Genomic DNA, 27,022 nt, shown 5'->3' with positions numbered 1-27,022 from the left:
AAAAGACTACACAATACAAAAATTTTAGAACTTACAAACTCAAGAGTCCATGTAATCAGTGCTTTTCTAATCCTATAAAAATGCACTTTCGTCTCTCCTCCACTTATACTCAACTTAACATATGGAAAGAAATTAAGGGGAGGAGGAAGCAGTTAAGATGGATTCTGTTCATGAATATTCAAGAACAAGTACGTTTTACAAGCAATTGCAAACTTGAAGGATGACTGTACTAGCAGACAGTATCAGGTACCTTGGGCTCTAAAAAACACATGTAGTTAGATTTTTTTTTTTAAACACACAGACTCAATTTTTTAAATCTAAATGAAAATAGCTTAACAGAATTTAGACAGCCCTCAGGGTTTGAAATCCTAACAGAGCACAGTACTACTAGTGAGAGATCCTAAAAATGAAGCTCACCCATGACTGTCATTGTTCAAACCAGGTGCAAAAATTAACAGCCTACTGAAAGTTTAAGAACTGTTAAAGATACTAGTAATTCATTAACAAATATCTTAAATCTGATACTATCCTTTGAAGCCACAAACCTATTTTAGCATCTAGAAGAGTGTTTAACGGAAGGGCTTCTTACTGCATAAAAGTACAAAAACAAAGTTATTGAATTTTTTGGTGTGGCTTTTATTCCCTTTGGGCATAAGGAAGCTATTTAATCCAAATAAGTTACATATGTTTTTGGTGGTGGCGGCTTTTCTATATTGATAATTGCTTTAGTAGCTACTTATCTAATTCAGAAGGAAATGCTAACAAGCACTATTTATACTACTAACTGAGGAGCACACTGAAACTACTGATTTACCTTTGTAGTGAATATTCTTTAGAGACTGGACCTAGTATACTGCTAAGATGCCTTCCTTAGGATGAACTAGACCACAGAGACTATTACACACTTTACATAAGGTTTCAAAGGAAGATTAGAGCTAATGCCGCTACCATGGCTAGTCAGAGCAACACCATCCCTAGGTTGTGAAGAACAAAAAGTGACTGGGAGGAATTAAGATTTCTACTCTGTCTAAATTTATGCTCAAATTAATACCCCAGTAATACTTCTAGCACAAGGCACTGCTCCCTCTCTAACAGCGATCTTAGGATCCACATATTTATCTGATGAAAGAGGGAGCTAGAAGCCAGAGTGCAGTAGCATCCAACAACAATCTTAAAGAGACAGTAACCTTTTTTGTCCATCTTACCATATTAGTTGCTATGACCCACAAAAAATTTAAAAAGTACCACTTCCAATTTCTTTATTTGTAACCTTTTGAAACTAATCACATAACTACAAAATTAGCAAATGCCTTGAAATCTGTATACAAAACATAAATTACCTCTAATTTCAAACTCAGTTATTGTACCACTCATTCCTTAGAAAAAGTGGTTCCAAATGTAAATCTCAGACCATTCTTAAAAAAAGGAAACTGTTCCTTTAATGTCACACCCTGCCCTCCCCCCTCCACCAATATATCAACAGATATTTAGTCATCATCCTCAGGGACATTTCCAAGATGAGATTTTATGTTCCGTTCCCATAGCTTCTGGTTATCAGAAAATCCATGTTTTCCTTTGTTGAAAGAATTTGGTCCTGCTGAGGTTGGTGTATCTCTGAAAAGAAGTGAGATGTGGAAATTAGTTTAATAGTTGGGAGAACTGGATATGTGATTCAGGCATTTCAGCTTCACTTTGCTGTTTCACAGCCAGCTTTTCAGGAGTGACCAAAAATTACAACTGTTGATAAGTCTTTTCGGGGGCTTCTTAAGTGAAATGAGTTTAGTTCCCTCAGTTGGTGTCCAGTGAACAGGTGTCTGTCAAGTCACCACAAGTAGCAGTGTTGTCAGCTGTCCCCAGAACTTATCCCTCCAAAATCAGCCTGAGACTCATGGCAGAGAAAAGAGGGGGACAACACATGAAAGGCAAGCTGCACTGTTGCTGCCTGTGAAATACCAGCTCTATGGATTAAAAAAACCAAAAAACCACAGGATGGGCCTGTCAATTTCGCATCTTTCAATAGTAAGCTTCCAGAAAGGAATTTTTAAAAAATAAAATGTTAAATGACTTAGGTCGTGAGGCCCAAACTCAGCCCTCATCTGTGGGTGCAATGACTTTCAAGATGTCCTGCTTACATCAGAGCCTAATTTGGCCCTGACTGACTCTGAACGATGCAGTAAATACAGAAAAATACATATAGGTATAAAGAATGTAACCTATACTCAAATTATTATCTGTAAGAGTTAAATCCCCATAAGGAGAGTGTGTTACGGTGGAGTCATACCAAACTAATTCTTATGAGGTTAAATCCTTAAAACACCTTCAGGTTCAACCCAAGCCCCTTTTTCCATATGTAGAGGGAGTTCAAGTTCTGAACAGACTACCCTAGTCTGGGAATATTTATACTGTGAAGGGTAAAACCAGACTGGGGCTAGGAAAAATCTGAGTTAAATAGTTAGACAAAAAAACGAGGAAGAACAGATGTAATTTGCTTCTTGTTTTAGTAACAACCCAGATTTCAAATTAGCTGCATCCAAATTTCTATCCTGTGGGAGGAAGAGGTAGGATCTCTCTCATTTCATTCTAGCAAACCTAAGATGGTATTTAAATGGGTGCATACCTGCAGGCCAGCATTTAGCCACAAGTGAAACATAAAAGGAATTCAAGTTTACACTGTCTCATTTCTGCAGAAACTGACACTACAGCTACACTAATTTGTTCGCCCTCCATACATTTCTGAACCATATGTAGGACTATCCTTCCCCACACAATCAACTCGTCTCCCACCTTCTTTGGAAAAATGAGGTTAAAGCTGATCTACCTTCCAATATTCTTCATGCGCATCTTTGCTTCTGGAGGCATTTCTTCTGGTTCACTCTAGTTACAAAAAGAGCATGAATGTTAGGGCATATTTTCAATTTTTATTCTTCAATGTTGAACATTCAGAAGCCTAGCATGAAACGGAGCTAACTACCCATCAGAAAAATGTGTTAAAACACAGTGGCTCTAGTCTGTAAAGTCATGAACAGCAATGAAGGAGGTTGCCTCTGATAAGTTGATTCATACTATGAAGGACGCTTATTCATATCCAATAAGATGCCAAATATGCAGTACAACTCTTATCAACAGCTACATTTTGTTAGTTATCACCTTTCACCATTTGTCCCCAGAGCAAATATGCCCATTAAATTAGCATATGTTATATCACCACCATGTAAACACCTGAAAGTGCTCTCATGACCATTTAACATTCTGTAATCATAGGGTCCAAGAAGTGGCAATGACACTCAAACATCAGGAAAATCTTAGAAGAGGAATAACACTGATGTCACCCTTAAAAGATTTCTTTCCTGCATCTCCTCTTCTATCCACCTATCAATTTTCTTTTCTTTTCCTATGTACATGGATCAGCTGTGTGGCAGCTGCCCCTTTGAAACTGCCACCTCCACACATTTCAAAGGGGCAGTGGCCCGGGCTCACCACAGCACTTCCCCCGAACCCGGGGTCAGCTGGGGAGTCCACATGGCACTCCCCTGGAACCTGGGCTCCATAGCAGCTGCCCCTTTGAAAAGCGCGGACTCCCCAGCTGACCCTGTATTCCAGGAGTAGTGCCACAGGGAGCCTGGAATCAGCTGGGGAGTTCCCAATTGATCCCTGGCTCCATTGCAGCTGCCCCTTTGAATCGCACAGAGGCTGCATTTTAAAGAAGCAGCGACTGCACAGCAGATCCACCTATCAGCTGTGCAGCAGCTGCCTTGGGGTTTCAAAGTAATGCTTATCGGATTGTTGACTAGTCTTTAACATCCCTAAAACAGATAATATAGCATTTCACAAGAAAGAGGGCCAGATGGGAAATGGACTGACAACTGAAAAGCACTTTTGCAATATGTGCATAAGTGATCCACTCCATTAGGGATGTAAGCAACTAGCCGACTATCCAATAAGCAAATGCTTATCTGACAGTCAAGTAGTGACTAAGGATTTTAAGGACTAGTCAACTATCTAACTCCCCCCTCCCCCCCCGTGTTTCAAAGGGGCAGCTCTGCACAGCTGAGCCTGGGCGCAGCTGTGTGGCGTTGCTCATTGGAAACTCCAAGGTGGCATTTCAAAATGACCCTGTGGAGCCCAGGATCAGCTGGGAATCCCCAGCTGACCGCAGGTTCTGGGGGAAATACCACATGGAACCTGGGGTCAGCTGGGGAGTCCCCTGTTGACCCCAGCTCCGTGTGGCATTTCAAATTGGCAGCGCAGCATGGAGCCCCGGGGTCAGTGGAGGACTGAATCCTTCGCTGACCCCAGGCTCCATGCTGCGTTGCAGCTTTGAAATGCACCAGAGCCCCTGCTGGGGACTCTTGTACATTTAAAGACTGGCGTGCCCACGTGCAGCCCCCAGTCAGCGGGACTTCCTGCTGACCCCAGGCCGCACAAGGAGTTCCGCATTCCTCCTTTGAAATGTACAAGAGTCCCCAGTGGAGGCTCTTGTTCATTTCAAAGGAGGAATGCAGAAGTGCCTATCAACTAGTCAATTAACCAATATTTAACATCCTTAGTAGAGACTTGACTAGTTGCTTCCCCCACCCTCCCTTGCTGCCTATCAGATAATCACATTTTAAAACCCTTACCCGGTGTTGTTCATTCGCAGCTTCTGGCAAACAGAGGCTAGGGGGCACCATACCTGCCCATCCCAGCTAACAGCCACTGACAGAGCTATTCTCCATGAACTCATCTAGTTCTCTTTAGAAATCCTGTTCTAGTCTTGGCCTTCACAACAGCTACCATGTGTTATGAAAAAAATACTTCCTTTAGATTGTTTTAAACCTGCTGCTTATCAATTTCATTTGGTGAGCCTTAGTTCTTGTTATATATTCCTTATTATAACACACTTCCTTATTTTCTTTCTTCACACTAATCAGATCTCCGCTACGACTCCTCTTTTCCAAGCTCAAAAGTCTTAGTCTTATAAATACTCCTTCACATCCCTAATCCTTTTTGTTGCCCTCTTCTGAACGCTTTCCAATTCAAATGCATATTTTTTGAGGATTCCACATCTGCATGCAGTATTTAAGATGTGGGCATGCCATGGATTTAGAGGGGGCAAAAAAGATGTTTTCTGTCTTATACTTTATTCTTTTCTTAACACTTCCAAACACTGTTTGCTTTTTTGAGTGCTGCTTCATACTGGTGGATGTTTCCAGAGAATTTCCCACAATGACACCAAGATCTCTTTAAGTGGTAACAGAACTACTAACTGTTGTTAGTAACCTATCATTTACATCAGCTTCTGTACTAACTCACTGGAAAATAATTAGATACCAGTTTTTATAAAAAGCAGCATTGAGACTTTGAACTGGTTTCCTGCAGGTCATTTTGAAGATCTGGGCTCAAATTCCGTAAGTGAAAATGACATTACTAGCCTCTTTTTCTAGTGAAATTTTATTAACATTTCTAGTCATCACACATACTGACCTGTCAGTTAACTGACCATTTATTTTTATATCTAAGCTCTGCAATTAGTGTAAAGTATGGGTGCTTAGTAGCTGTGACAAAGCCTTGAACGAATGTGGTTTAACTGGAAAGAACAGTTCTGGAAGGTAACTTCTAAAAGTCGTCTTTGAAAAAAAAAAAAAAAAGACCATAATTATCAGGAATGGCGCTAACTGGAATTATCAGAACCCTAATGATCAAGAATAGCTTAAAGCAGTGGCTGAAGTCATATAGGTTCTGATCATTAAAAGGATAAACTCTTAAGTTCATTGCTAGTACCTGCTGTCCAGTGTTGGAGCCAGCCACTGTAGGTTTGAGCACCCCAGGTATAGTCCTGTTGTAATCATCTGAACAGTGCTTATAACTGTGCATTACTATCTGGGTGCGATGATTGTTTAGGCATTTAAGGCACATTTGGAAGAGTCCCTATAAGTATCATTCAACCTTTAGATTTAATAAAGAAATTTATGGTTGAATTGGTTTTGTTTTTGTTATTACTATTAAATAATGAAATAATAAATTCCAACCATCTGTTTAAGGGAAACACTGGATCAGTTCTAAACTGTAGTACATTGGCCTTTTTTGTGGAGAAGCTTACAGAGTACTTTACTCATACTGCTCAACTTCCCTCTTTAGTGAATGAAGCCATCATGTGGCATTTACTTACATCATCATCTTCATTGAACACTGCTGCTACAGAAAGTGTTTTTGGAGCAAGGGTAGGAGCAGGCTCTTTAGGTTTCTAAAAGATAGAAAATACACCAAATAAAATCAGACAAGTCTGTTTACTTGACTAGCATCCATTTAACCTTTCAAAAGACTTTTAAAAATGGAATTCATTAAAGATCTTCACTGAAACTGAAGTAATTTTTAAACACATTCATACATTGATTTCTAACTGGATAAGCTAAAAGTCAAGACAATTCTTTAAATCTGGCAGAAAGCAGTTTTCTAATAGAAGATTCAAGGGAGCATAGTTTTTTGCAAACATAATGCAATAATGCACCTAGACACTTATGCACAAAATGGGAAATTAAATCCACGTTTCAGCAGTTTATGGCAACTACAGGCAGTCCCCGAGTTACGCGGATCCAACTTATGTCGGATCCGCACTTACGAACGGGGCTCTCTCGCCCCGGAGCTCGCAGGCAGCGGGACCACCCAGAGCGCAGCAGTCCCGCCACCTCAACCTCCGGGGCGAGAAAAGCTGTTCTGGGTTCCCCTGGTCTGCTGGGGACCGTCTCCAGCAGACCAGGGACACCTGGAGCAAAGGCGGGGAGGAGGAGGGGTCCCGTGCCTCTGAGGCTTTGCTCTGGCAAAGCCTCAGAGGTGCGGCACCCCGCCGCCGCTGCGGCTTTACTCCCCGTGTCCCTGGTCTGCTGGGGGGGGGGGGGGCGCAGCTAGTGCGCCCCCCCCCCCCCAGCAGACCAGGCTTTTGTTGTGGACCCTGGGGTAGAGCAGCTGGGGTGCTGCTGGGTTGGACCTGCACGGACCTACCTGGCAGCCCAGCTGTTCTGTCCCAGGCTCAAGATTCAGCCGCTGTTGAAACTGATCAGTGGCTGATTCCAGGAAGCTGGGGGCAGAGCAATTCTGCCTCCAGCTTCCTGTAGTCAGCCCCTGGTCAGTTTCAGCAGCAGCGGCTGAATCTGGAGCCAGTTCCGACTTACACACAAATTCAACTTAAGAACAAACCTATAGTCCCTATCTTGTATGTAACCCGGGGACTGCCTGTATGTAAAAGAACACAAGATTTGACCATGTGACATGTGTTCTTTATTCCCGATGACAGATGAAAATACTCCTGTGTGGTAACACTGGGAGGTCGAGTACGTTTGTCTTTGTACTTTAAAAGCTCTTAATATTTTTATTGATTGAATAATCAAGTGCTTTTTAACTAACATTTCCAATTCAAAAGCAGAAGGTAGCAACAGACTGTTTCACACAGGAGGTCTTTGTTGACAAAAAGCTCAGTTTTAATATAAAGATGATTATGCTTCCCAGCAGACACACTTCCTCTATTCAAAGTATATGAAGCCATCAAAACCTAAGTTGATGAACTCTATAATGCAAGAGGAATCACAATTTATGACTCCAAAGGAAAATAAGATGAAAAAGTTAAACTGCTGATCATTACTGATTTATATAGCACCATCCTGCTTTAGGGTACAATGTTTCCCCACTTCTGTAGTCTGATGGTGAAATTCAACATACATTAACACTGGTTACATATAATATTAGGTATTGGGGAGCGACAGGATTAGGTTCAGTATGTAGATGCATCCACATCTATGCATTATCTTGCCTGGAAAGAACAATTACTCTAAAAAGTTTACCTTGCCCAGAGCTATCAGCACAGACCAGTAGGAAAAGCCAGGGATCAAATACAGATGCAAATATAGTTGCAAGCCTTAGTATGCTGAGGCCAGGTCGACACAGATGGAGAAAACTGATGCAAGATATGCAACTCTAGTTACAAGAGCTGCGTAGCTGGAGTCAACATACCTTGCATTGATTTTCTGAGGTGGTGCCAGAATGGAAGGTTGACAGGAGAAACAGTCAACTTCTGTTAATCCTTGTAACTGCAAGGAGTTCCAGGGTCGACAGGTACACCCTGAGCATTCAATTTAGTGGATCCTTACTAGACCCATTAAATCGAACACTGGAAGATCACTCTCTAGAGTTCTGATCTTCCAGAAGTGAAGACAAGCCCTTAGTCACTAAAATAAGACAGCTGGAAATATTATGAGCCTTTTGAACTTGCTTAGTTTACTCAAAAGGCATCTGTGTCAATTTCTCAAGGACTGGGTTTACTTTATTGTGTATGTTCTAAAATTTTGTTTCGTTTTTCTGATTTGAAAGCAACATGCCTTTGGAAAAACATACTACTGAGCAATCTTTTACCTTCTGCTGGTTTGTAAAATGCAGACAATTATAGAAGTCTTGAGGAGAGAGATTGAACTTAACCTACAACGTACACTTCATTATGATATCAGAGAACTGTATAAAAAAAGTAAAGACGCCAATGCTTGCCTGTCCCAGAATAGTGAACAGTGAAGCACATTAGTCAATGAGGAAAGTAAATATCCATTTGATTGGCAACTGAAAACTTCAATTTAATTTAATATGTCCATATAAACAGGCAGGAATTATCAAATCTGTCGTGGACAGCAGGAAGATTAGGATTCTTTGAAATGCGGTATGGTAATGAGTCCCTCTTCCTGTACATGTGGATACTGATCTCAGCAGCAATGACAACATTCCAGGATCTTTAAATCAATCCGCCAAAGAGGCATTTGTATAAGTTAAACTAACTGGACTTATGAAAGAAGCAGCAAGAGAGAAAATATTTTTTCCAAAGCAAAAATAATATCCTTGAAGTTAAAGATGGCAAAGAATTACCAGTCCTCTCACAGGTGTCAGTGAAAGATGTAGCGCTTAGTCCAGTCTAGTTATAAGTGTCCTGAGCACTGAAGTTTCTACACTGCCCATGGGAAACTATTCTAGGCTTGGATATTGTTAGACCATTATGTCAGATATTCAAGGACAATCAAGGGTTCATTTTCTCCAATTATTCTTGCTCTCAGACAATTCTACACAATTCTTGTTGGCATTACACCCTTCAAACACTTACTAGAACAAAAGGATAGGCTCTACAATTCTTCCCCATATGTCAACATCAATATTTTTAGTTAATCTCACTGCATGATATTTCATTAGCTTTCTCTAAAAGTCAGTCCCTCAAACATACTCCCATGGTCTTATGTTTCACTTAAAAATAAATCAAACATCTTACATTTGCTCCAAGTTTGATGGATATTGCAGGTGCCTTCTTTGCTGTCTGACTGCCTATGGCAAATCCAAATTTGGACATTTTGGCAGGAGCGGGCTTTGTGGTGAAATCTTCAGCTTCTTCATCAGCTACCCGTTTCTCTGCGCTGCGACTCGAACTTTCCCCTCCATTACTGGAAGAAACAGTCTTAGTTTTCACAGGTTTTTCTGCCTCTTCTTCAGGTCCTGGTGAAGTCGAAACAACTTACCAAGATGAGCTATTTTTGCTGAGCAGATTGTTGGGTGCAGCAACCTCATAAAGCATTGTTATGGGGAGGGTTATTACAGTGCCAGCAGTCTCTTCCACTGCTGCATATACAGCAGACAGCACATAAATACAAACAGTGAAAGAAACTGCAAGCACTTAACTAAAGCAGTACAAAAAAATCTCTACATTACACAAGTCTGAAAAAGCAACAAAGCATCAGCTCATAATTAATATGGGTCTGAAAGATTATCTAGAGAGCTGCATTTAATTTTATAAACAATCATCTGAGGTCTAGGTTGCAGTTGCACAAGTTAACATTTCACATCTGGAGGTTCCAGTTTCAAATCTAGTATACACAATTTAATTTTAGATAATATATTAGATTTCTTTACATAAGGATGCCCACATCTGTCTACAGGATCCTTTAGCAGATCATTAAAAGCATACAAGTATCTGAGACTTGAAGCTTCAACCTAATTATTTCTAATCACTATTAGTCCACCTCCCTCAATTCCATACAACTGGGAAGTCCATCTGAGAAGGGGAATCAGCACCAGAAGAGCTAATTGAAGTGAAGTGCTTTTGAAAAGTTTATATTATCCCTGGGTTTGCACCAAGTCATAGGAAATGCCCTTTTCCTGCATAAGTGACCCATGAAGCAAAGAACGGACATCACACTTGTGCTCATATACAGAACTCTCTCCACTACACCAATGGTCTTTGGAAATTTTACTGTGCTCCTGGAGCTGGTGAAACAGTACACACAAGGGCACAGCCTGTTACCTGCCGCAAGAGCAGGAGGAAGAGAAAAATTGATGAAGAATGAACAGAAAAGGCATTTCACATTAGTGGCCGGAGAACTATATAACCAAGTTGGTACTGAACTAGGTCCCTTGCCACAAAGGAAAGCAGGTGATGGGAGCACCACACAGGCATCAAATTCAGACCCCGAGCGAAGGGATTGCCTTACACTGCTCACTACAATTATCAGCAACCATGTGGAAAAAAACAGCAGTTCAAAACTAGGGGTGATTCCAAGGTTGCAGACTCAGGGGAAAGAAACAAAAATCCAGAGAAACAGAGGGAATAAAGAAACAGAGAAATCTACAAAAGGGGACATCATGCTGTTCTAGCATAAAAGAAGTCTTTAAATGACATTCATCTTAGATCTTAAACATGATACTTCCACAATACAGCCCTACTATTTTTCTTAAATGCTGATGCATGTTGCCCATCCGTATCCTTCATCTATGTATAAATTTCCCTGCCATGCTTCCCAAGTCATACAAACTGCACATCCATCATATTTCTTGCCTGGGCAGCAAGACATATCTTTATCTCACTGTATCACTCAGCAAAACAATAACCAGATGCTAACAATAGTTATTTACCCTTGAGACGATAATAGTGAAACTGACTAGGAGCTCAATGCTAATTAGTTTCACTATGCATGAGTAATACTAGCCTGTGCTGCTACTCAACTCCACCTAGGAAGAGAGAAGTAAAAGCAAGGGGGAAGGGAGGGGGGAAGAAAAGGATAAACTTACAGACAAGACACACAGAATCCAGGAGGAGACAATGAAAAAATTACTTAAGAATAGCAATGTTCAGAGTTCTAATGCTATTCCATTTGACATTTTTAAATATACATTACGGGATAATTTTTCTAAGTGTGCCTTAAAGCAGCCCTATGTGCAAAGAAGTTTTTTGTGTAATTAACCAAAGTTTTCATTTCTAAAATTCAGAAAATGATAGCTTGGGATATAGAACGCTATATTAACTAAAAATCTTTCAGTCACAAAAACACCACTGCACTTGGAATACACTGTCTTGCCAATAGACCATAAAAGACTTTCTAAAAATGCTGAAAGAAATATTGGTCTCTAACACTGTCACAAAGCTTACTATAGACAGCCAATGTCCAGATAATTAAGCTGAAGTCCAAATCAGTAAAGCGTGGAAGGCAGAAGTCAGTTTTAGCTACTACACTCAGCTGTCCAAATTAACTGGAAGGAAAGGAAGACCCGGGAATCTCACAACAAACTCAAATATAGGATTACTCTGGGGAGAAAACCCTTGCTGGTTTGCAGGCTATGGATCACAAACAAAAGGAAGGAAGGATGAAGAGCCAGCAGGATTTTATATTATTGCTTTTTTAAAAAAGCATTTTCTCAGTCAACAGTCTGGCAGGCTAATTCTCTTTATTGTGTTATTCTCTTCTCTTTCATTCCTCATTCTGGAATTTTTCTTGCTTTATCGGAAGGAATAGAAGCTAAGGCAGTGGGTTTATTGCTGACAAGCAACATGTAAATGTTGTTTACAAGAGCAAAACAAAGTGATGTGTATTCCTGTAAGAGTCTATGAGGAATAACTGAAAAATGATTATTCAGATCTGACACAACTAAGAAAAAAAGCATGCAATTATTCATCAGTGATTACAACATGCCTGAACTCTGTTTGAGAATTCAATTTCTGGCAATTATTCAAGAATTCAAGTCTGGCAAGTTGACTATGCAGTGTTTCAGTGTTGGCTGAGGTTGGATTATAGTTTTATTAGTATTTCAGGATTGGCAGAAGTTACCTGAATTGGAAGTTTAACCAAAATTGATGAGTCTTCTCTGAATTTATTCATGAAAAAGTACATCTTTTTCACAAACAAGAAAATTACAATTGCATTTGAATCTTAGCTATTTCAAGAGATCTTCTTGCAAGTGCCCATATGTAATATTTCAGGTAACTGATAAATAGGGCAAGTACTTAGGTCCTGTTCTGAAATTGTGTGCATCTCCCTCTTAAGAATGTAGGACTTGATTCTACTGAAAAATCTTGCAGAAATCAGCAGATGGGCTTGCATAATCATGCCAATCAGTTTTCTAAAAAAAAATAAAAATAAAAATGCAGCAATATGCACTGAATATCACTGCAACAAGATAGAGCCCTTCATTGTCACTACATATAGAATTTTGGTGCCGCCAGATCTTAGAACCACAATACCATTATACATGGGACAACATTAGTACAGAATAGGAAAAGGTGTATGATGATGATTTTCTGGTCTCTAAAACCTCCTGTGTGTCCCCTACACATTCTCCTATTCTCTCAACCCTAACCCCCCCCCCCCCACTTTAAGTCTTTTTGTAAGGACCTCTGAGCACCTTCCTATAAAGCCACAGAAAGCCAAACTATGTATTTTAACGTTATTTAAACCCTTCTAGGGCCCCAAACACTATAAGAAGGCATAGTAGATACGGGGGAAACACTAGTAGGAGCATGTATCATAAAACATGTCCGTTTTGCCTTTCAAGAGTGTGATTTTTACAAAGGAGAACAGCTTACTCATTCAGAAAGGGCAAAAAAGAAGCTCTGCCCAGAACAACTAAATCATTATATTTAAAAATTATTAAATTAATGGCCAACCTGGAATGCTGAAAACCTGAAGCTGAAATCAACTTCAGCTGTATGCAAGGGTTGCCCTCTCTCTGTCTGCGCAGTTCCCCACCGACCCCACCCCAGACCCCTCATAGCCCCCCTTCTGGTACGCAGGCATATCTGATAATCCAGCACCCCCTGGGTCCTAAAGGTGCTTGATTATCAGAAGTTTACTGTAGCTGTGATCATTGTGGGAGGTAGAAAGAGAGGTAGAATTATATTAGAAAAAATGACAGCACAAAAACTCGAATGTATAGTGAAATTTAGAGAAGCTAAAAAATTTCACTTGAGGACACCCAGAAAAGCTTTGCAATGAGAAGACTAGCTTCTGGCTTTCTTATTTGTTACCTACAGAAATAAAGTACTGGAGGGAAACCTCCACTGGGCTACTTTAAACAGGAGTGCAGGACCACTGGATGCCGGACAATTGGAGTTTTACTGTATTTTGATAGTTTCTCAGACCTGTGCTTGGTTTTTAGGTCATAGCTAGCTAGAGGAGTGTTGAAGAAGAAAACTCAATTGCAAGTCGACAAGGACATGTAAATGAGCAATTTGTGGGCAAAGTTGTGAATTCTGGACTTCAGTGTAGGACTATTAAGAGTCAAATTTTTACAAAAGCACTTCCCACCTAAGTTCATTTTGGGAGGCTTTCAGTAACTCAGGGGAAAAAAGGATTTCATATCAGTTTCCAAAGAGTAAGGAATAAGGAATAACTCCAGAGTGTTGGCCAACTTTTCATTTCTAATTAAAATAATATTCTTCTGACCCTGGTTACATGTGGCCCATTGAAAACTACATATCTACAAAACTAGTTAGTCACTGAATTACTAGCATCTAATTTACTGTTTCCTAAATCACTGAGGTTTAAGGAACTACCCAAAAACAAATGTTTGTGTACAGATAATCTGTAAAAAGGACTAAAATCACAATGCTTATGTGCCTATCTGAAATTTTACAAGCTGCTACCAAAAAAGAAGTATAACATCTGAAGCAGCATGTAAGGAATATGTTAGTTTACCATGAACTGTAGAGGTACTATCAAAATATTTAAAAAAAAAACCACCTGATCCTTAAGAGCTAGAGGTATTATAGAGCCTTTGGAATTTCAATATACACGATTTCTCTCAATATACATTACAGAGGCTCATCGGGCAGTTTGGTTAAAAATTATGCGTGTTTGTTTACGCAAGTTAATCTACGGGACACTTTATGTAAAACTTAAAGCGTCAGGAAACGTGACAAATACTGACATTCCTTGACACTACTAAACCAAATCCTGCCATATTCATCCAGGCAAGATTCCCACTGAAGGACAGAAACTTTACCTAGTTAAGTAATGGAGGAGCAGATCCACTGACTTTAAAGATGAAGTTTAACTACCAGGTGCAATCCAGTATGAGCAGAGCACACAGGGGCCATTTTCCCTCAATTCGAGTAGCAAAATAAAACCAAAAGCCTATGACTAGGTACGCCACGAGACACCATTTCGAAGATGCGGGTACTACATTAATTGAGATCAGGTGGCCTAGCGGCCTTACCGCATCAAAGGCGGATGACCCAGCCCCTGCTGTCCCTCCCCAGCCAGACAGTCCCGGGCCCCAGCGGGTCGGTCCCAATCAGCGCAGGTGACACCCCCACGCCGCTGCCGCAGCCCAAGGACCTGCCACGCCCCGGCCCCCGCGCGCCTCCCTCGCTAGGGGAAAAAACCCGCCAGCCAGGGCCGGTCCGTGACTCACCCCACGCGGCCGGTCACGCGCGGGCCGCTACCGGGAGCCCGACGCTGCTCCCTGGCTGCGCGCCCGAGAGCGGAGCAGCAGGCCGGGCTCTGAGCAGCCCAAGACCGCGGCCTCCACCCTCCCCTGCCCCCACTCGGCCCCCTCCCCTGCCCGATCTGGGGTCTCCCCCCCCCGCGGGGGAGGGGGTGGGACGGGGCGAGCGGCGCTGTGTGTTCACCTCCTTCCGCCTGCGGCTGCTTCAGCGCCTCCTCTCCCGCTTTGCTGTCCGCCATTTTCCCCCGCCGCCTCCCCCCGAGCCTGCGCAGTAACCTCCTTTAGGCCTGCCGCTTCCTCCCGCTAGGCAGAACGTGCCCCTGCAGCGGCGCGTGCCCAAGGCGGAAGCGGTCAGCGCGTCACGTGTCTCAGGGCAGCGGCGCTTCTGATTACACACCCCGATGCGTCTAAACTCAGGGCAAACTGACTTCCGGTGTGCGCCACGCTGCTGCTGAGGGCCAAGGAGTGTAATAATCAGCTCCCTGATTGGTTACGAGGAATGGCCGCCTCCTAACCAATCAGAGTTCCACTTGGGAAAGGTGCTTGGCCCTGGACATGTAAAGGGCCAGTCCTACAGGCGGCAGCGTCCCGCGCAGGTTTTTGTGCCACGTTCGGTTCGTAAGGGGGAGACAGCCAGAGCGACACACGCGGTGCCTCCCGCTCCTGGCAGCAGACGGGAGAGGCTGCTGCACTGTCCCAGCTAGCCTCCCTTGCCCCTTGTGCGTTACACACAATTAAGCCAACCCCGCTCCTCTGAAGAAGGGGGCTGTGCCCACAAGAGCTCCTGCGACCAGCTACATGTTTTGTTAGACTGTCCAGTGCTACCAGACCACTTGTTGTTTTTTAAGTTTATCCTCTACGGACTAACTCATCTACCCCCTGAAGCTTACAACTCCTAAGGCAGCCCAGGAGTTGGGTTCTGAAACCACAAGGCAGCCAGCAATGAGCCCAGACGAGCTAGGCTTGGCCAGACACTACTACAGAGCCAACTGACCCAAAAGCTGAGCAGGTCCCCGGACAGACCATGGATTTGAGAAGACACTCATTATCTGCTGATGAAGCTCTGAGCCCCAAAGGAGAGGAATCCTTTAGCAACCCAGTGTTTGTCAACCTTTTTTTTTTTTTTTGTAACATCACTTTAAGAAAAAGTGTAAGTACCCCCACTACCTACAGTTTTCAGACATTTTTTTCGTCCGTAGCAACACTTTTGTTTAAACAATTTAATCATAGCCAAGCAATGAAATTTTTGGGTGTGAAGAGTACAAAAATAAAGCCCTGTAAACTTAAAACAAAAATTGTTTTTTCCAGCTTTCAGTTGTGTTGACACACACCCCAGACTTCTCTCAAGAGTATCCCTAAGGGTACTCCTACCACTAGTTGAGAAACACTGAGCTAGACAGTCAGAAATGGCTCACAGCTTTAAAATGAAAGTGTCCAAATTGAATTCCTCCTTATTAATGACGAGGGTTACCAGATACCTTCACAAAAAATGCCAGACAGGAAAAAATTGGTTGAAAAAAAAATTGGCCATTCATCCAAGGAAAACAGAAAATAACGTACATTGTACATGTCCCGTGTTCTGGGGGTTTTTTTTAAACCAGACGGAAGGCCAAAATACTGAACTGTCCAAGCGAAAACCAGACAGCTGGCAACCCTATTTGTACACTGTAAAATATAGTTATAACAGTTGTTGTTGGATTAATATTGATCATTATTTTTCCTTCTATAGCTGGGTCAACATTAAAACTCTCCCTCATGTTCATAAGCTAAAACCTTATCACCTTTCTTTTTATGCATAATTATACTTTGAGCTGGTGTTTCTTTAGGGAATACTCTTACCATTTTAAGTGCTTTTAAAATGCTCTCAGGTTTGCTGAAAAATAAGTGCTGCAGTTGTCTTGAAACTTCCAAACCAAATGTTAAAGGCCATGAAATTGTTTAATTTGATGTAGATTATATCTACTCTCAAATCTAGTAATTAAATTTGTCCAAAAAGCTATTTGGGTTTATTCTTTTCATCAGAATAAAATAAATAATTTCCCTACTGAATGCCACAGAGCAGAAGGTGAATACAATAATGGGCAGGAGAGCTAGGCTTAAGTTGTGTTAAAGAATAGGAGCACTGCCCCCACCCCCACCAGGCTTCCTCACACAACTAGATGAGCTGAGGGCTCCCAGCACCGCTCATGGCCCTGCCTCCCCAGCCACTCCCTCCACCGCTGTTGCCAGGCTTCCATCAGGCACCCAGCCAGAAAAGCAGAAAATACCAGACATTGCACATTTCCAATATTTTCTGATTTATTTATTTTTTACTGGACAGGGGGCACAAAAAACAGACTGTCCAGTTGAATACCGGATACCGGGCAACCCTATTAACAACAGAGCCAGAAGCATGCTGTTACAAGGGATGGCACACAGGTCCTGAACTATCATTGAATGTTGTAGCTACAATGGTATCAGGATATTACAGAGACAGTCTTCATATTACCTGCTACCTGACTCACTACCTAAAAATTTGATGGCATAGGCAGCAGGACAAATAGAAAATGGCCAGATGCAGTCCATGCAATGGATGGAAGTGTTAGGCAGGCCAGATCTGATGTAAAAGGCCTCAGTTTGATCCCTGCTCCTGTTCTTTTACCAGGTGAAGCATTTCTGCTTGCATATACAGGCAGTCCCCGGATTACGTACAAGATAGGGACTGTAGGTTTGTTCTTAAGTTGAATCTGTATGTAAGTCGGAACTGGCGTCCAGATTCAGCCGCTGCTGAAACTGATCAGTTTCAACAGCGGCTGAATCTGGATGCCAGTTCTGACTTACATACAGATTCAACTTAAGAATCCCAGGCATCCCCAAGTCAGCTGCTGCTGAAACTGATCAGCGGCTGATTCCAGGAAGCCGGGGGCAGAGCAACTCTGCCTCAGGCTTCCTGTAGTCAGCCGCTGCTGAAGCTGACCAGCGGCTGACTTGGGGACGCCTGGGGCAGAGCAGCGGGGGTGCTGCCGGGTTGGTCCAGTAGTGCCGAGGAGCAGCGCCCCAGCTGCTCTACCCCAGGCGTCGTGTGCAGAAAAGCCTGGTCTGCTGGGGGGGGAGGGGGCACTAGCTGCACACACACCCCCTCCCCCCCCCCAGTAGACCAGGGAGACGCAGAGCAGCTTTTCTCGCCCCGGGAGGACATAAGTCGGATCCACGTAACTCGGGGACTGCCTGTATTCTATTCTTTTTCATTTTTTTAAATACAGAGTAAAACAAAAAGGACCATCAACATCAAATCTAGTCAGTTTTAAATATTAGAAGTAAGAAAACATTATTTAAAACCATAAACACCAGTGGATAATTAAGCTAATTGTAGAACCACAAATTTCTTAAAACTGATTAAACTGATGTTGATAGTCAGTCAGTTGATAAGTGTCTCTTTCCTCTACCAGGTAAAAGATAAGGGAACAGATACAGTAATGGTGACATTGATTGTACATCATATGCTCTCCTGAACACAGTAAAAATCTCTGAAAACCAGAGATCCACTAACTGAAAAAGATCAAATAATTTTACATTACTTATAAAAATATACAAGTACATTTAAGTTGACTGTTGCGATATTGTACCTGTGTTGGTGACAACATTAAAGACAAGAAGGGTGAGCTCTTTCATTGGACCAGCTTCTTGATGAAAAAGAGGCAAGATTTCAAAGCTTACACACAGGTCTGAAGCAGCAATAGTTTCGATAAGATTTGAAAATGATGTCCCACTGCTCTCTGGCCCTCTAACTGTTCTGCAGTGGATAAATAATTGAATAATTTTTGGGTCTGAGAAAAATAGAACTGTCTCTGTAGCACAGTGTTTGCCACACCGAGGGACATGCTCAGTTCAGTCCCCATGCCTGCCTGCTCGTGGGGATGCCTGGGGGCAGGGCTGGAATAGCCACGGAGCACTGGGTAACTGGTTACTGGTAAGCATCATCCAGTAAGGGTGATGATTATGTGTAACCAATTACTCATTCACATCCCTAATACAGAGTACAGAAGATTGAGGGCACCCCATATATGATTATCCTACAGCTCAATGGTTAGAGCAGTGTTTCTCAAAGTGGGGGTTGCGACCAACTTACAGGGGGTTGCAGCTGCCGGCTTTCCTGGTGTTCTTCATGCCACTTCCAGTAATTACAGAAGTGCACTTCCCTCCCACAGCTGCAGAGCGTGGCACCGGCAGTTTTCCTGCAGCACAGTGACTGCAGGAGGGGTGAGTCAATCGTGAGTGGGGATTTTTTGGGGGGGGGCTTAACTTTGGCTCCCCCCCCTTTTTTTTCTTAATGACTTTGGTGGAGGGGGGAGTCACAAAAATTCAATGAGCATTTTAGGGAGTCACGGTATCAAAAAGTTTGAGAACCCCTGGGTTAGAGTACATTCCTGTACAAGTACTTTCTCCTTGCGAGGGGGGGAGGAAATGTGTGGAACCTAAGTTAATTTCCCTCCCATCTCAACTGAGTGATCTAACTACAGGATCACTACACCTCCAGCCCTCTCCCCCATCTGAGCTCCTGGTTTATGGATTGCTCAATTGACCCAGGCATCTCTCGGAGACAGGAGTGGGGCTTATCATATACTAGTTTAGTCAGCAACTCTTGGCTGGATTAGGTGGCTCTTCCTTACCCTGCTGAAGGTTTGTTTTAGGTCTTGCTCTCCTTATCTCTCTTAGGTGCATCATATAGCTTTGGGAATTACAGTGTTGCTCATGATTTTCTAAGTCTCTAAGGGTGCATCTACACAGCATCCTTAGTTCAAAATAAGCTACACAATTTGCACTATGCAAATTCCATAGTTTATTTTGAGATCATTTTGAAATAGCTTATTTTGTAATTTTGCATTGTGTACACAGTGCCAAATTTTGAAATTACTCTCTATTCCGAAATTCCCCTTAACCCTCATGAAATGAGGGTTACCGGGATGTCAGAATAAGCTGTCCATTATTTTGAAATCTATTTCAAAATAACAGGCTACATCAAAATAGCTACTTCCAGTATCCCAAAATAGCTCCACAGTACAGATTTACCCTAAAATAGGGACAATGATGTTCATTATTCCAACATTTATAGTCCTTCATAGATTCTACTCTCAGTAGCTTTTTAAGATAGATTCTAATTTGTATTTTTAAAGATGCAGGAACCAATAAGACAGTTATATTCTTTTGATCAGTATTATCTTCTTCAGTCACATCTATCAAGATATCCAGTTTAAAATATGGAGGTAAACAGGCCTCACATTTAACTTTTGACCTCATTGCAGTGTAAAAAGTATACTCGTCCCCTCATTCAAGTCATAACACTTCTGTTTAAACAGTTGTAGGCAAGGTAGGAAGTTTGTCCCATTCTCACTGCTCTCGGGCAATGGATAACTAGAACTTCAATATTTAAAGACTTTTTAAAGGTGGGAAATATGTTAATCTGTAGCTTTAACAGTCATTGCCACTAATGAAGCACACTACAGCATTTGGTGTTGAACAAGTAAGGCTTTAAAATAAGTTGTATCCACCACCACAGTATTAAATTTAATTACACTTTCTGATGGTGCAATTTGTAGATTTAAGTATCATAGATTTTCCTTACATGGATTTCCACTTCCCCCCTCAGTCTTTTTAAGCCTCTGTTTAAATAGCTACAATACCAAGGTCATCAAAAGCTTTTATCAGGTAGCAGTTCTTTCTAGTTACTCTTCTGCTCTTCAGTTACACATCTAATTTGCACTTAAGTCAATGGAAGCTTCAGTCTATTAGCAGCATAATTTTCCCTTAAGATTCTTCAGTTACCCACCAATTTTTTCTGCCTTTGCAGAGAATTCCTGGAGGATGCAAAGGGATTCTTTACCCTTTCCTGACTACCGTTAAATTCAAAAATCTTTGTTCTACTCTGTGTGTTAGTTTTATACTTTGAATATACAGATTCATCTGAAAAAGCTTTGTATTTTCTTTTTGGAACAAATTTCAGAGCCTCCATCCAATCTCCAGTGTCTTTCAAAGTTAATAAAATACGAATCATTTGATCTATTGTGAGATTTTTGGCACCCATTTCCCACTGCAAGTACCTCTCGAGTGGAAGACGTTGAGTTGTTAATTTCAAGCGTTTTGCATGGGCAAGAGAGAGTCCAGTCTGTATACTCCTGTCAACCATTGATCCAACTATATAAATTTTATCATGTTCAAATGTCTTCATTACATTAGGCGAGTCAGCAGTTAAGTAGATGAGCTTGTCTCTTGGAAAGACATCTGTGTGGGACTGTTCTGTAACAGTCACAAGTAGATTGTCCCATGCCTCTCCATACCTCTTGACAAATTCTTTATGATACGGGCTATCTACTTTGAGATTACAGTAATGTAAATGGAATGGATCTACAGCTCTTCGATTCCACCCTTCAGTCTCCATTAGCTGATTTACTGTGTTCTCCATTTCTCTACGTGACATATAATTTTCATAAGCCATATCAAATACTAAAGGCTGGCCAAAGATCATAGCCTGAGCAGTCCTCCAGTTATATACCTTATCAAAACTCCTGGACCAAAACTTCAATAAGAAAGTATTCTTCATCTCACTAGTACCATTTTCTTTAGCCTTTTCCAGCCTTTCCATCTTTGCTTCCCTTCGCTTTTCCTGCTTTGCTTTACTAGCTTTCTTCAGTTTTTCTTTGCAAGCTAAGAATTTTAAATACTTCTTTTTGGATGATTTAGTGGAACATTCCATAAGGGTCTTTAACTCCTCTTCACTGATATTTTCTGGAACAAATACTCCAGCTAGCCTCCACATCTCCACAAGTTCCCTTGTAGCAGCTAAAGTGGAATCCTTCTCACTCTCAGATGTCTCACTAACTTCCTCTTGCATTCCAGATTTCATGACATTTTTCCACCCATCCAAATCTAGCTTCTCAGTGGGGTTGGATGAAAACTGCTTCTTTGGGGTAGGAGATAAAATCAGTGTTCTACACGGAAAAGGCTTCTGAGGAGTTGTTAAAAACAAATCTTTTTTTGTCCCCTTCTGCATAGCAACCGGAAAAACAGAATGTCTCACAATGTTTCTCAGAAGCATATTAAAAAACATCATCTTCAGGTGGTGTGTCCAAACAGTTATCTGCAAAAATGGTAACAAGACAAAACAAAATCATTAGGCACAGATGTGAGAAACTCAAAATGCTTCCCATCTTTTATCTTTAGACTAACATGAAGTTACCTCTTAGAACTTTATATGATAGTAAAAATCAAATCAGAATTTTGATGTCTCTAAAGGAAAATAAAGTTGATGTTGCTACTAGAGGAAACAGTAGTAAATCAGCGGTATGTATAATTCCATGTTAAACTACTTAAATATGTTCTAATCCTCTTACTGCAATCCTTCTTATATGCAATTAATAACTAGGAAGCTTTGTGATGGAAGCATGCAAGCCACCACACATGATGCTTTTACAGATACATGCACAGAAGCACAACACATTCTGCTTTTTTAGTAGTCTTTCTAGAAATCTGATATCACTAATGCTTATAATTTTAAAATATAACAAAATCAGGGAAGCAAAAACTAAGCTCTTTTTATCTTTTTTCCCCATGACCACTCTCTTAAGTAAACCCAATTAACATATTACAGAGTTAAATGTAAAATAATTGAACAAATTACAAACCAAAATAAGTTACACACTAAAAAAAACCAAACTTGCTATAATCTTTATTTACTATACTACCTGGAATTTACGTGACCCTATCTGAAAAGAAACAAAATTAAACCTAGTTTCTCAAAACAACAAAAGTACCAACCCAAACAGGCAACAAATTAACAAAACAAAATATTCTGTAAATGTGCCATTGTTCTGAGATATTGTGACTGACTGCAGCAGAAGTTCAAGTTTATAAAAAGACAGAGAGGAGGAAGTTGGACAACTCACAATAAATCTGTTAATATTTTATAACACTGAAGCAAAGGACATAAGCCAGTTTACAGAACAGTAAAATAAAAAGATTTCATTCACAGAACATTAAAAAACCAACTGAGACTTTAACAAGTTATATATGTTAAATATGACATTAAGGTACAAAAATTCAAAATGCACAAGAGAGAACATACATTAAGAAAAAACATATGGGACCCAGCTTCAAGTAATCTAATGTGACATGGCTCCAGTGATTTAAATCAAGCAAAGATTTGACCCACGTTTTTCCCCCCAAGAAAGACACATTACCTCTATGCTTGTTCAATATTGTGCGTATCTGCTACTGGCTCGCTTTTGCTGAAAGCTCCACAAATCCTTTTAGAAGAGCCTAGTTAAAGAACACAGAAACGTTATTTTTAAAAGACGGGAAACACCCACCACTTTTCAACAGTGCTAGGTCTCTCAGAAGCAAAATTGTCTTACTTGTACAAATAATTCCGGAATGTCGTGTTTAACACAGGTACAGAAACTCAAGTTGTAGGCAGCTCTGCAATAAAGTGACCGTTTGAAATGAACAACTTACTGTCCATTCTCCTGGAAAAACGCAGGAAAAATGCTTTTTAACCCACCACGCTTAGCCATTACATAGAACCCTTACATCTCACAGCACGTCTCTGGCATTGCCGGAAATTCCTCAGTGCAGATGATTTCCCCTAAAGCCCCCAGGGTCGGTCTCAGGAATAGGCCGCAGCCGCTTTATACGCTCCCCTCCCCCCACTCAGAAAGCAAACGAGCGGCCGGTTCGGTGTCTGCCCCACCCCCCGCCCCGCGAGCCCAACGTCGCTGCAGGCCCTGGGGGAGCCTCTCGTCGGTTCTGCTGGGCTCTACGCACCATGCGTCAAACGTCCCTCGCGCCCTTTCCTCCGTCCTAGTCCCACCTCGAGAACCCGCCGACGCGCCGCGCTTCCGCTTCCAGCCGGAGGATTCTCCGTGTCGGCCGCACCGCCAGCTCACGCGGAAAAGATTAAAAAAAACTCATCCAAGCGGCCGCGCCTGATTTCTCGCCGCTATGACGCGCCGCGGCTTGTGGCCAATCAGAGGGTGGGATTTGCGCGTGCGCGGTTCCATCCTGGAAGCGTCGGATGCGTCCGTTTCTCCACCAGGTGCGCGGTGTTTTCCCGTCCAGCTCCTCAGGGTTCTGCGGCTGCACATCTAGGTTCCTACCTTCCCCCGGGTCCCACAGCGCTGCCCGAGTCCGAGCTTCTGCCGCAAGGCAAGGAGGCTGCTGGGGGTCGGGGCAGGTGCCGGGGTGGCAGCAGTGGGTCGTGGTGGAGGGAGGCTGCTGGTGCAGGGGCTCAAGTGGGGAAGAAGCAGGTGTCAATATCCCTCCTACCCCTCCTGAAAAGGCTTCAAGCCCACGGGACAGTGAAACCCCCTTTCTCTGCGGTGCTTGCAGCCGGAATCTCATTCCTCCCCTTGTTGGGCACCAGATCCGCACAGGCAGCTTGGGAGGCCTTCTGAGCAGAGCAACAGAAATTATCTGTCAGAGGGATAGCTGCGTGAGTCTGAATCTGCAAAAGCAGCGAGGAGTCCTGCGGCACCTTGTAGACTAACTGAAGTGTAGGAGCATAAGCTTTCGTGGGCAAAGACCCACTTCGTCAGATGCAGAAATTATCTGGAAAGCCTGACATGAGGAAGCATTTAAAGGAGCAGAACAGCAAAGCCTGGCTAGTGGGAGAGGTCGTTAGAGAAGAGTCAAGAAATATTGACTGGTGTAAGCTTCAGTGAAGTAGAGAGATTATGTACGTGGTGTACATGGGGATATAATAATGAGATTAAGGAAAAAGACCCTTCAGGCTGATTATCGGGGGAAATAACTTTTTTACTGAGTAAGATGTACTGTAAAGGAAATGATTGCTACTCCTGTACATAAGTTATTTTAGGCTAGACAAAGAGCTAGAAAATGTGCTGAAGAAGGCACTTCTTCGTTGGTAAGGAGCTGTACTGACTGATCTAATAGGTCTTAAATCTCAAACAGTTGCATGTTAGTGCATACAACTTTTTATGATATTTTAAAAATTGATTATCTTTAAGACTATGTGCAATTCTCTAGGCCCATGATATAGTAGTAGACACGTATGTAAGTAAGCTGTTCTCTTTTGCAGAAAGCTGCGCTGTGTATTAAAATTTAAGTTTTAGTATTTTGGAGTGGTATGTTTCTCCATTGGCCCTTACAAAAAGATATCCTAGTAGATTAGATTGGCTTAAACAAACAGTTGGGGGTCATTATCAAATCAACTATTTTTTGCATGTGTGGTATGGGGGCAGATTTACCAATATTGACAGTATTTCTTTTAATAATTAGATACAGTTTTTGATGTCTGGAGTCATTTTCTATCAAGATGAGCTTCCTGCTGCCCAGTCTAACCAGTAAAAAGGAAGTGGATCAGGCAATAAAAAATGTAGCTGAGAAAGTTTTGGTTCTTCGATTCGGGAAAAATGATGATCCTGTTTGCCTGCAACTGGATGATATTGTAAGAGCAATTTTTAAAAACCTTTCATTGATGCTATGCTATTCTTTACATACACATTTGGTGCCATAGAATTAAATTACATATACAGTAGGTCTCATGTTAAGAACAGTAGTCAATGCTGCTTACATTTGAAAAAAGATGGACTAATAATTATATTTAAAACTCAGTAATGTTAAAATATCCATGATGTTTTTGCATGACAAGCATTTTTCCAACTGATAATTAATTGCCATGACAGAGGTCTTTGCTTCCTTTCAGTGACCAAAACAGGATATTGGGGAAAAAAATAAAAGCAGTAACCCAATTATGAATTAGTTATAAAATAAAAAATTTAAAGATAAAGATCTGTCTTTCACTAATTCTGACTCTTCCCTTAATTAAAAAAAAGGTTAGCAATTACAGCTGTGCTTTTATACTTGGCATATTTTTCCTACTCATGTTAAAATCTGATTTATCATGTTTTTCTTAATTTCTAAAGCTTGCAAAGACATCTCATGACCTAAGTAAAATGGCAGCCATTTACTTGGTGGATGTGAACAAGGTGCCAGTGTACACCCAGTATTTTGACATCAGTTATATTCCATCAACTGTCTTTTTCTTCAATGGACAACACATGAAAGTGGATTATGGGTACGTGACTTTACCTGACATTCTCTTGTTTGCCATCATTAGCATAGTCTCTACCTGTGTATACTTATGAGCTGGCTTGAGAAAATTATATTTTCCTTTGCCAGTGATTGCATGAATATTAAAAGAGAGAATACCAAGTAATAAATGAGTCAAGATGCTGAACTGTGCCTTTCATTTTGAAATACCCTCTCATTTTGTACTGTGTAAAAAAACCTGTTTGATACATTTCACAGATTATATGCAGTATAATGTCATGCTAGAATCTGTTCTCCATGTTAAATTTTTGGTCACATAGCATTTTTCTAGGTTTTAGGGGCCTGGTCTCAGTAACTCCTATATTGCCTTTTCTTTTGACTTTTCATATACCATACCAAAGTGGTTCTTGCAATAAGGAGTAAATCAAAATCTTCTTTGTGTTGTATAAGATTTGTGTCTTTAAAAAGTTTAATGAGCATTTACAGTAATACTGTCTTTATCTATTACATAGGTCTCCAGATCACACTAAATTTGTGGGAAGCTTTAAAACAAAGCAAGACTTCATAGATTTGATTGAAGTGCTTTACCGTGGAGCAATGCGTGGAAAGCTCATAGTACGAAGTCCTATTGATCCCAAGAATGTTCCCAAATACGACCTTCTCTACCAAGGAATTTAAAATATTGATTTGATATGAGCAAAACTAGTGAATTCATCTTTAAGATCATATTGGTCATCCTTAGAAGACAGACATTTTGTCATGTTCTTGTAAATAGAACATTTATTTGTATTCAACACAAGTGATTTTTGAAATGCACAGTATACCTGATGGTTATAATATGGTGCTTTCCAAGTGGCATTGGTGAATGAACAAATTACATTAAAGCATGGATGTGTTCTGCTTTCTGATCACTTAATATTATTCTTAATAGGAACAGAATGCAAACAATTGATCAGTTTGCTTTCTAGGTAAAGTGTTGTTTTTTTAAAATTTGAGTTAATTGAGGTAACTACACCACACTATTTTCACAGCAATCATTCAGTCTGAAAAGTTGTTAAATAAGGCCAAATTAATTACTAGAATAGTCTCTCTGGTTTCAATGAAGTGACACTTAGGTAACATTTCTAGTCTATGTATAATACAGAGGATCAAATTTATCCTATCAAGCAACTGTATAGTTGAGTAATGGCATGAAATCTTGGCTGTTTCTTGACAATTCTGAAGTCCCCAGGTACAGGGCCCACAGCCAGTTCAACCCAGCCCC

General features: G+C 41.3%; 3 protein-coding genes across 19 annotated transcripts; 1 reads left to right on the top strand and 2 right to left on the bottom strand.

Annotated features, from left to right (window-relative positions):
- Positions 1-1,242: 1,242 nt before the first annotated feature.
- On the bottom strand, positions 1,243-15,059 carry PCNP (PEST proteolytic signal containing nuclear protein). 2 transcript variants are annotated; one of them, XM_075907785.1, is made up of 5 exons: positions 14,900-15,059; positions 9,275-9,495; positions 6,149-6,223; positions 2,819-2,874; positions 1,243-1,614 (listed from the first exon to the last, which is right to left on the bottom strand). In XM_075907785.1, the coding sequence occupies exons 1-5, from the start codon at positions 14,952-14,954 to the stop codon at positions 1,488-1,490; spliced, it is 534 nt and encodes a 177-aa protein (XP_075763900.1). In that variant the 5' UTR covers positions 14,955-15,059; the 3' UTR covers positions 1,243-1,487. The 2 variants fall into 2 exon arrangements, with proteins under 2 accessions (XP_075763900.1, XP_075763909.1); XM_075907794.1 differs by lacking the exon at positions 14,900-15,059 and adding an exon at positions 9,519-9,574 and having other exon boundaries at positions 9,275-9,443.
- A 3,930-nt stretch (positions 15,060-18,989) lies between these two features.
- On the bottom strand, positions 18,990-23,656 carry TRMT10C (tRNA methyltransferase 10C, mitochondrial RNase P subunit). 11 transcript variants are annotated; one of them, XM_075907726.1, is made up of 4 exons: positions 23,558-23,656; positions 23,103-23,213; positions 22,929-23,007; positions 18,990-21,829 (listed from the first exon to the last, which is right to left on the bottom strand). In XM_075907726.1, the coding sequence occupies exon 4, from the start codon at positions 21,800-21,802 to the stop codon at positions 20,510-20,512; it is 1,293 nt and encodes a 430-aa protein (XP_075763841.1). In that variant the 5' UTR covers positions 21,803-21,829; positions 22,929-23,007; positions 23,103-23,213; positions 23,558-23,656; the 3' UTR covers positions 18,990-20,509. The 11 variants fall into 11 exon arrangements, with proteins under 11 accessions (XP_075763841.1, XP_006130788.1, XP_006130786.1 ...); XM_006130726.4 differs by having other exon boundaries at positions 23,103-23,166; positions 23,512-23,650; XM_006130724.4 differs by having other exon boundaries at positions 23,512-23,644.
- Positions 23,657-23,664: 8 nt separating this feature from the next.
- On the top strand, positions 23,665-26,663 carry TXNL4B (thioredoxin like 4B). 6 transcript variants are annotated; one of them, XM_006130719.4, is made up of 4 exons: positions 23,665-23,782; positions 24,985-25,153; positions 25,632-25,783; positions 26,271-26,663. In XM_006130719.4, exons 2-4 carry the CDS (start codon positions 25,022-25,024, stop codon positions 26,434-26,436), a joined length of 450 nt encoding a protein of 149 aa, XP_006130781.1. In that variant the 5' UTR covers positions 23,665-23,782; positions 24,985-25,021; the 3' UTR covers positions 26,437-26,663. The 6 variants fall into 6 exon arrangements, with proteins under 6 accessions (XP_006130781.1, XP_006130780.1, XP_075763950.1 ...); XM_006130718.4 differs by having other exon boundaries at positions 23,752-23,892; XM_075907835.1 differs by lacking the exon at positions 23,665-23,782 and adding an exon at positions 23,952-24,178.
- Positions 26,664-27,022: the final 359 nt, after the last annotated feature.

This window comes from Pelodiscus sinensis, chromosome 1 (genome assembly GCF_049634645.1).
Source record: "Pelodiscus sinensis isolate JC-2024 chromosome 1, ASM4963464v1, whole genome shotgun sequence".
NCBI lineage: Eukaryota > Metazoa > Chordata > Testudines > Trionychidae > Pelodiscus > Pelodiscus sinensis.
This window is presented reverse-complemented; position numbering and strand designations above follow the sequence as displayed.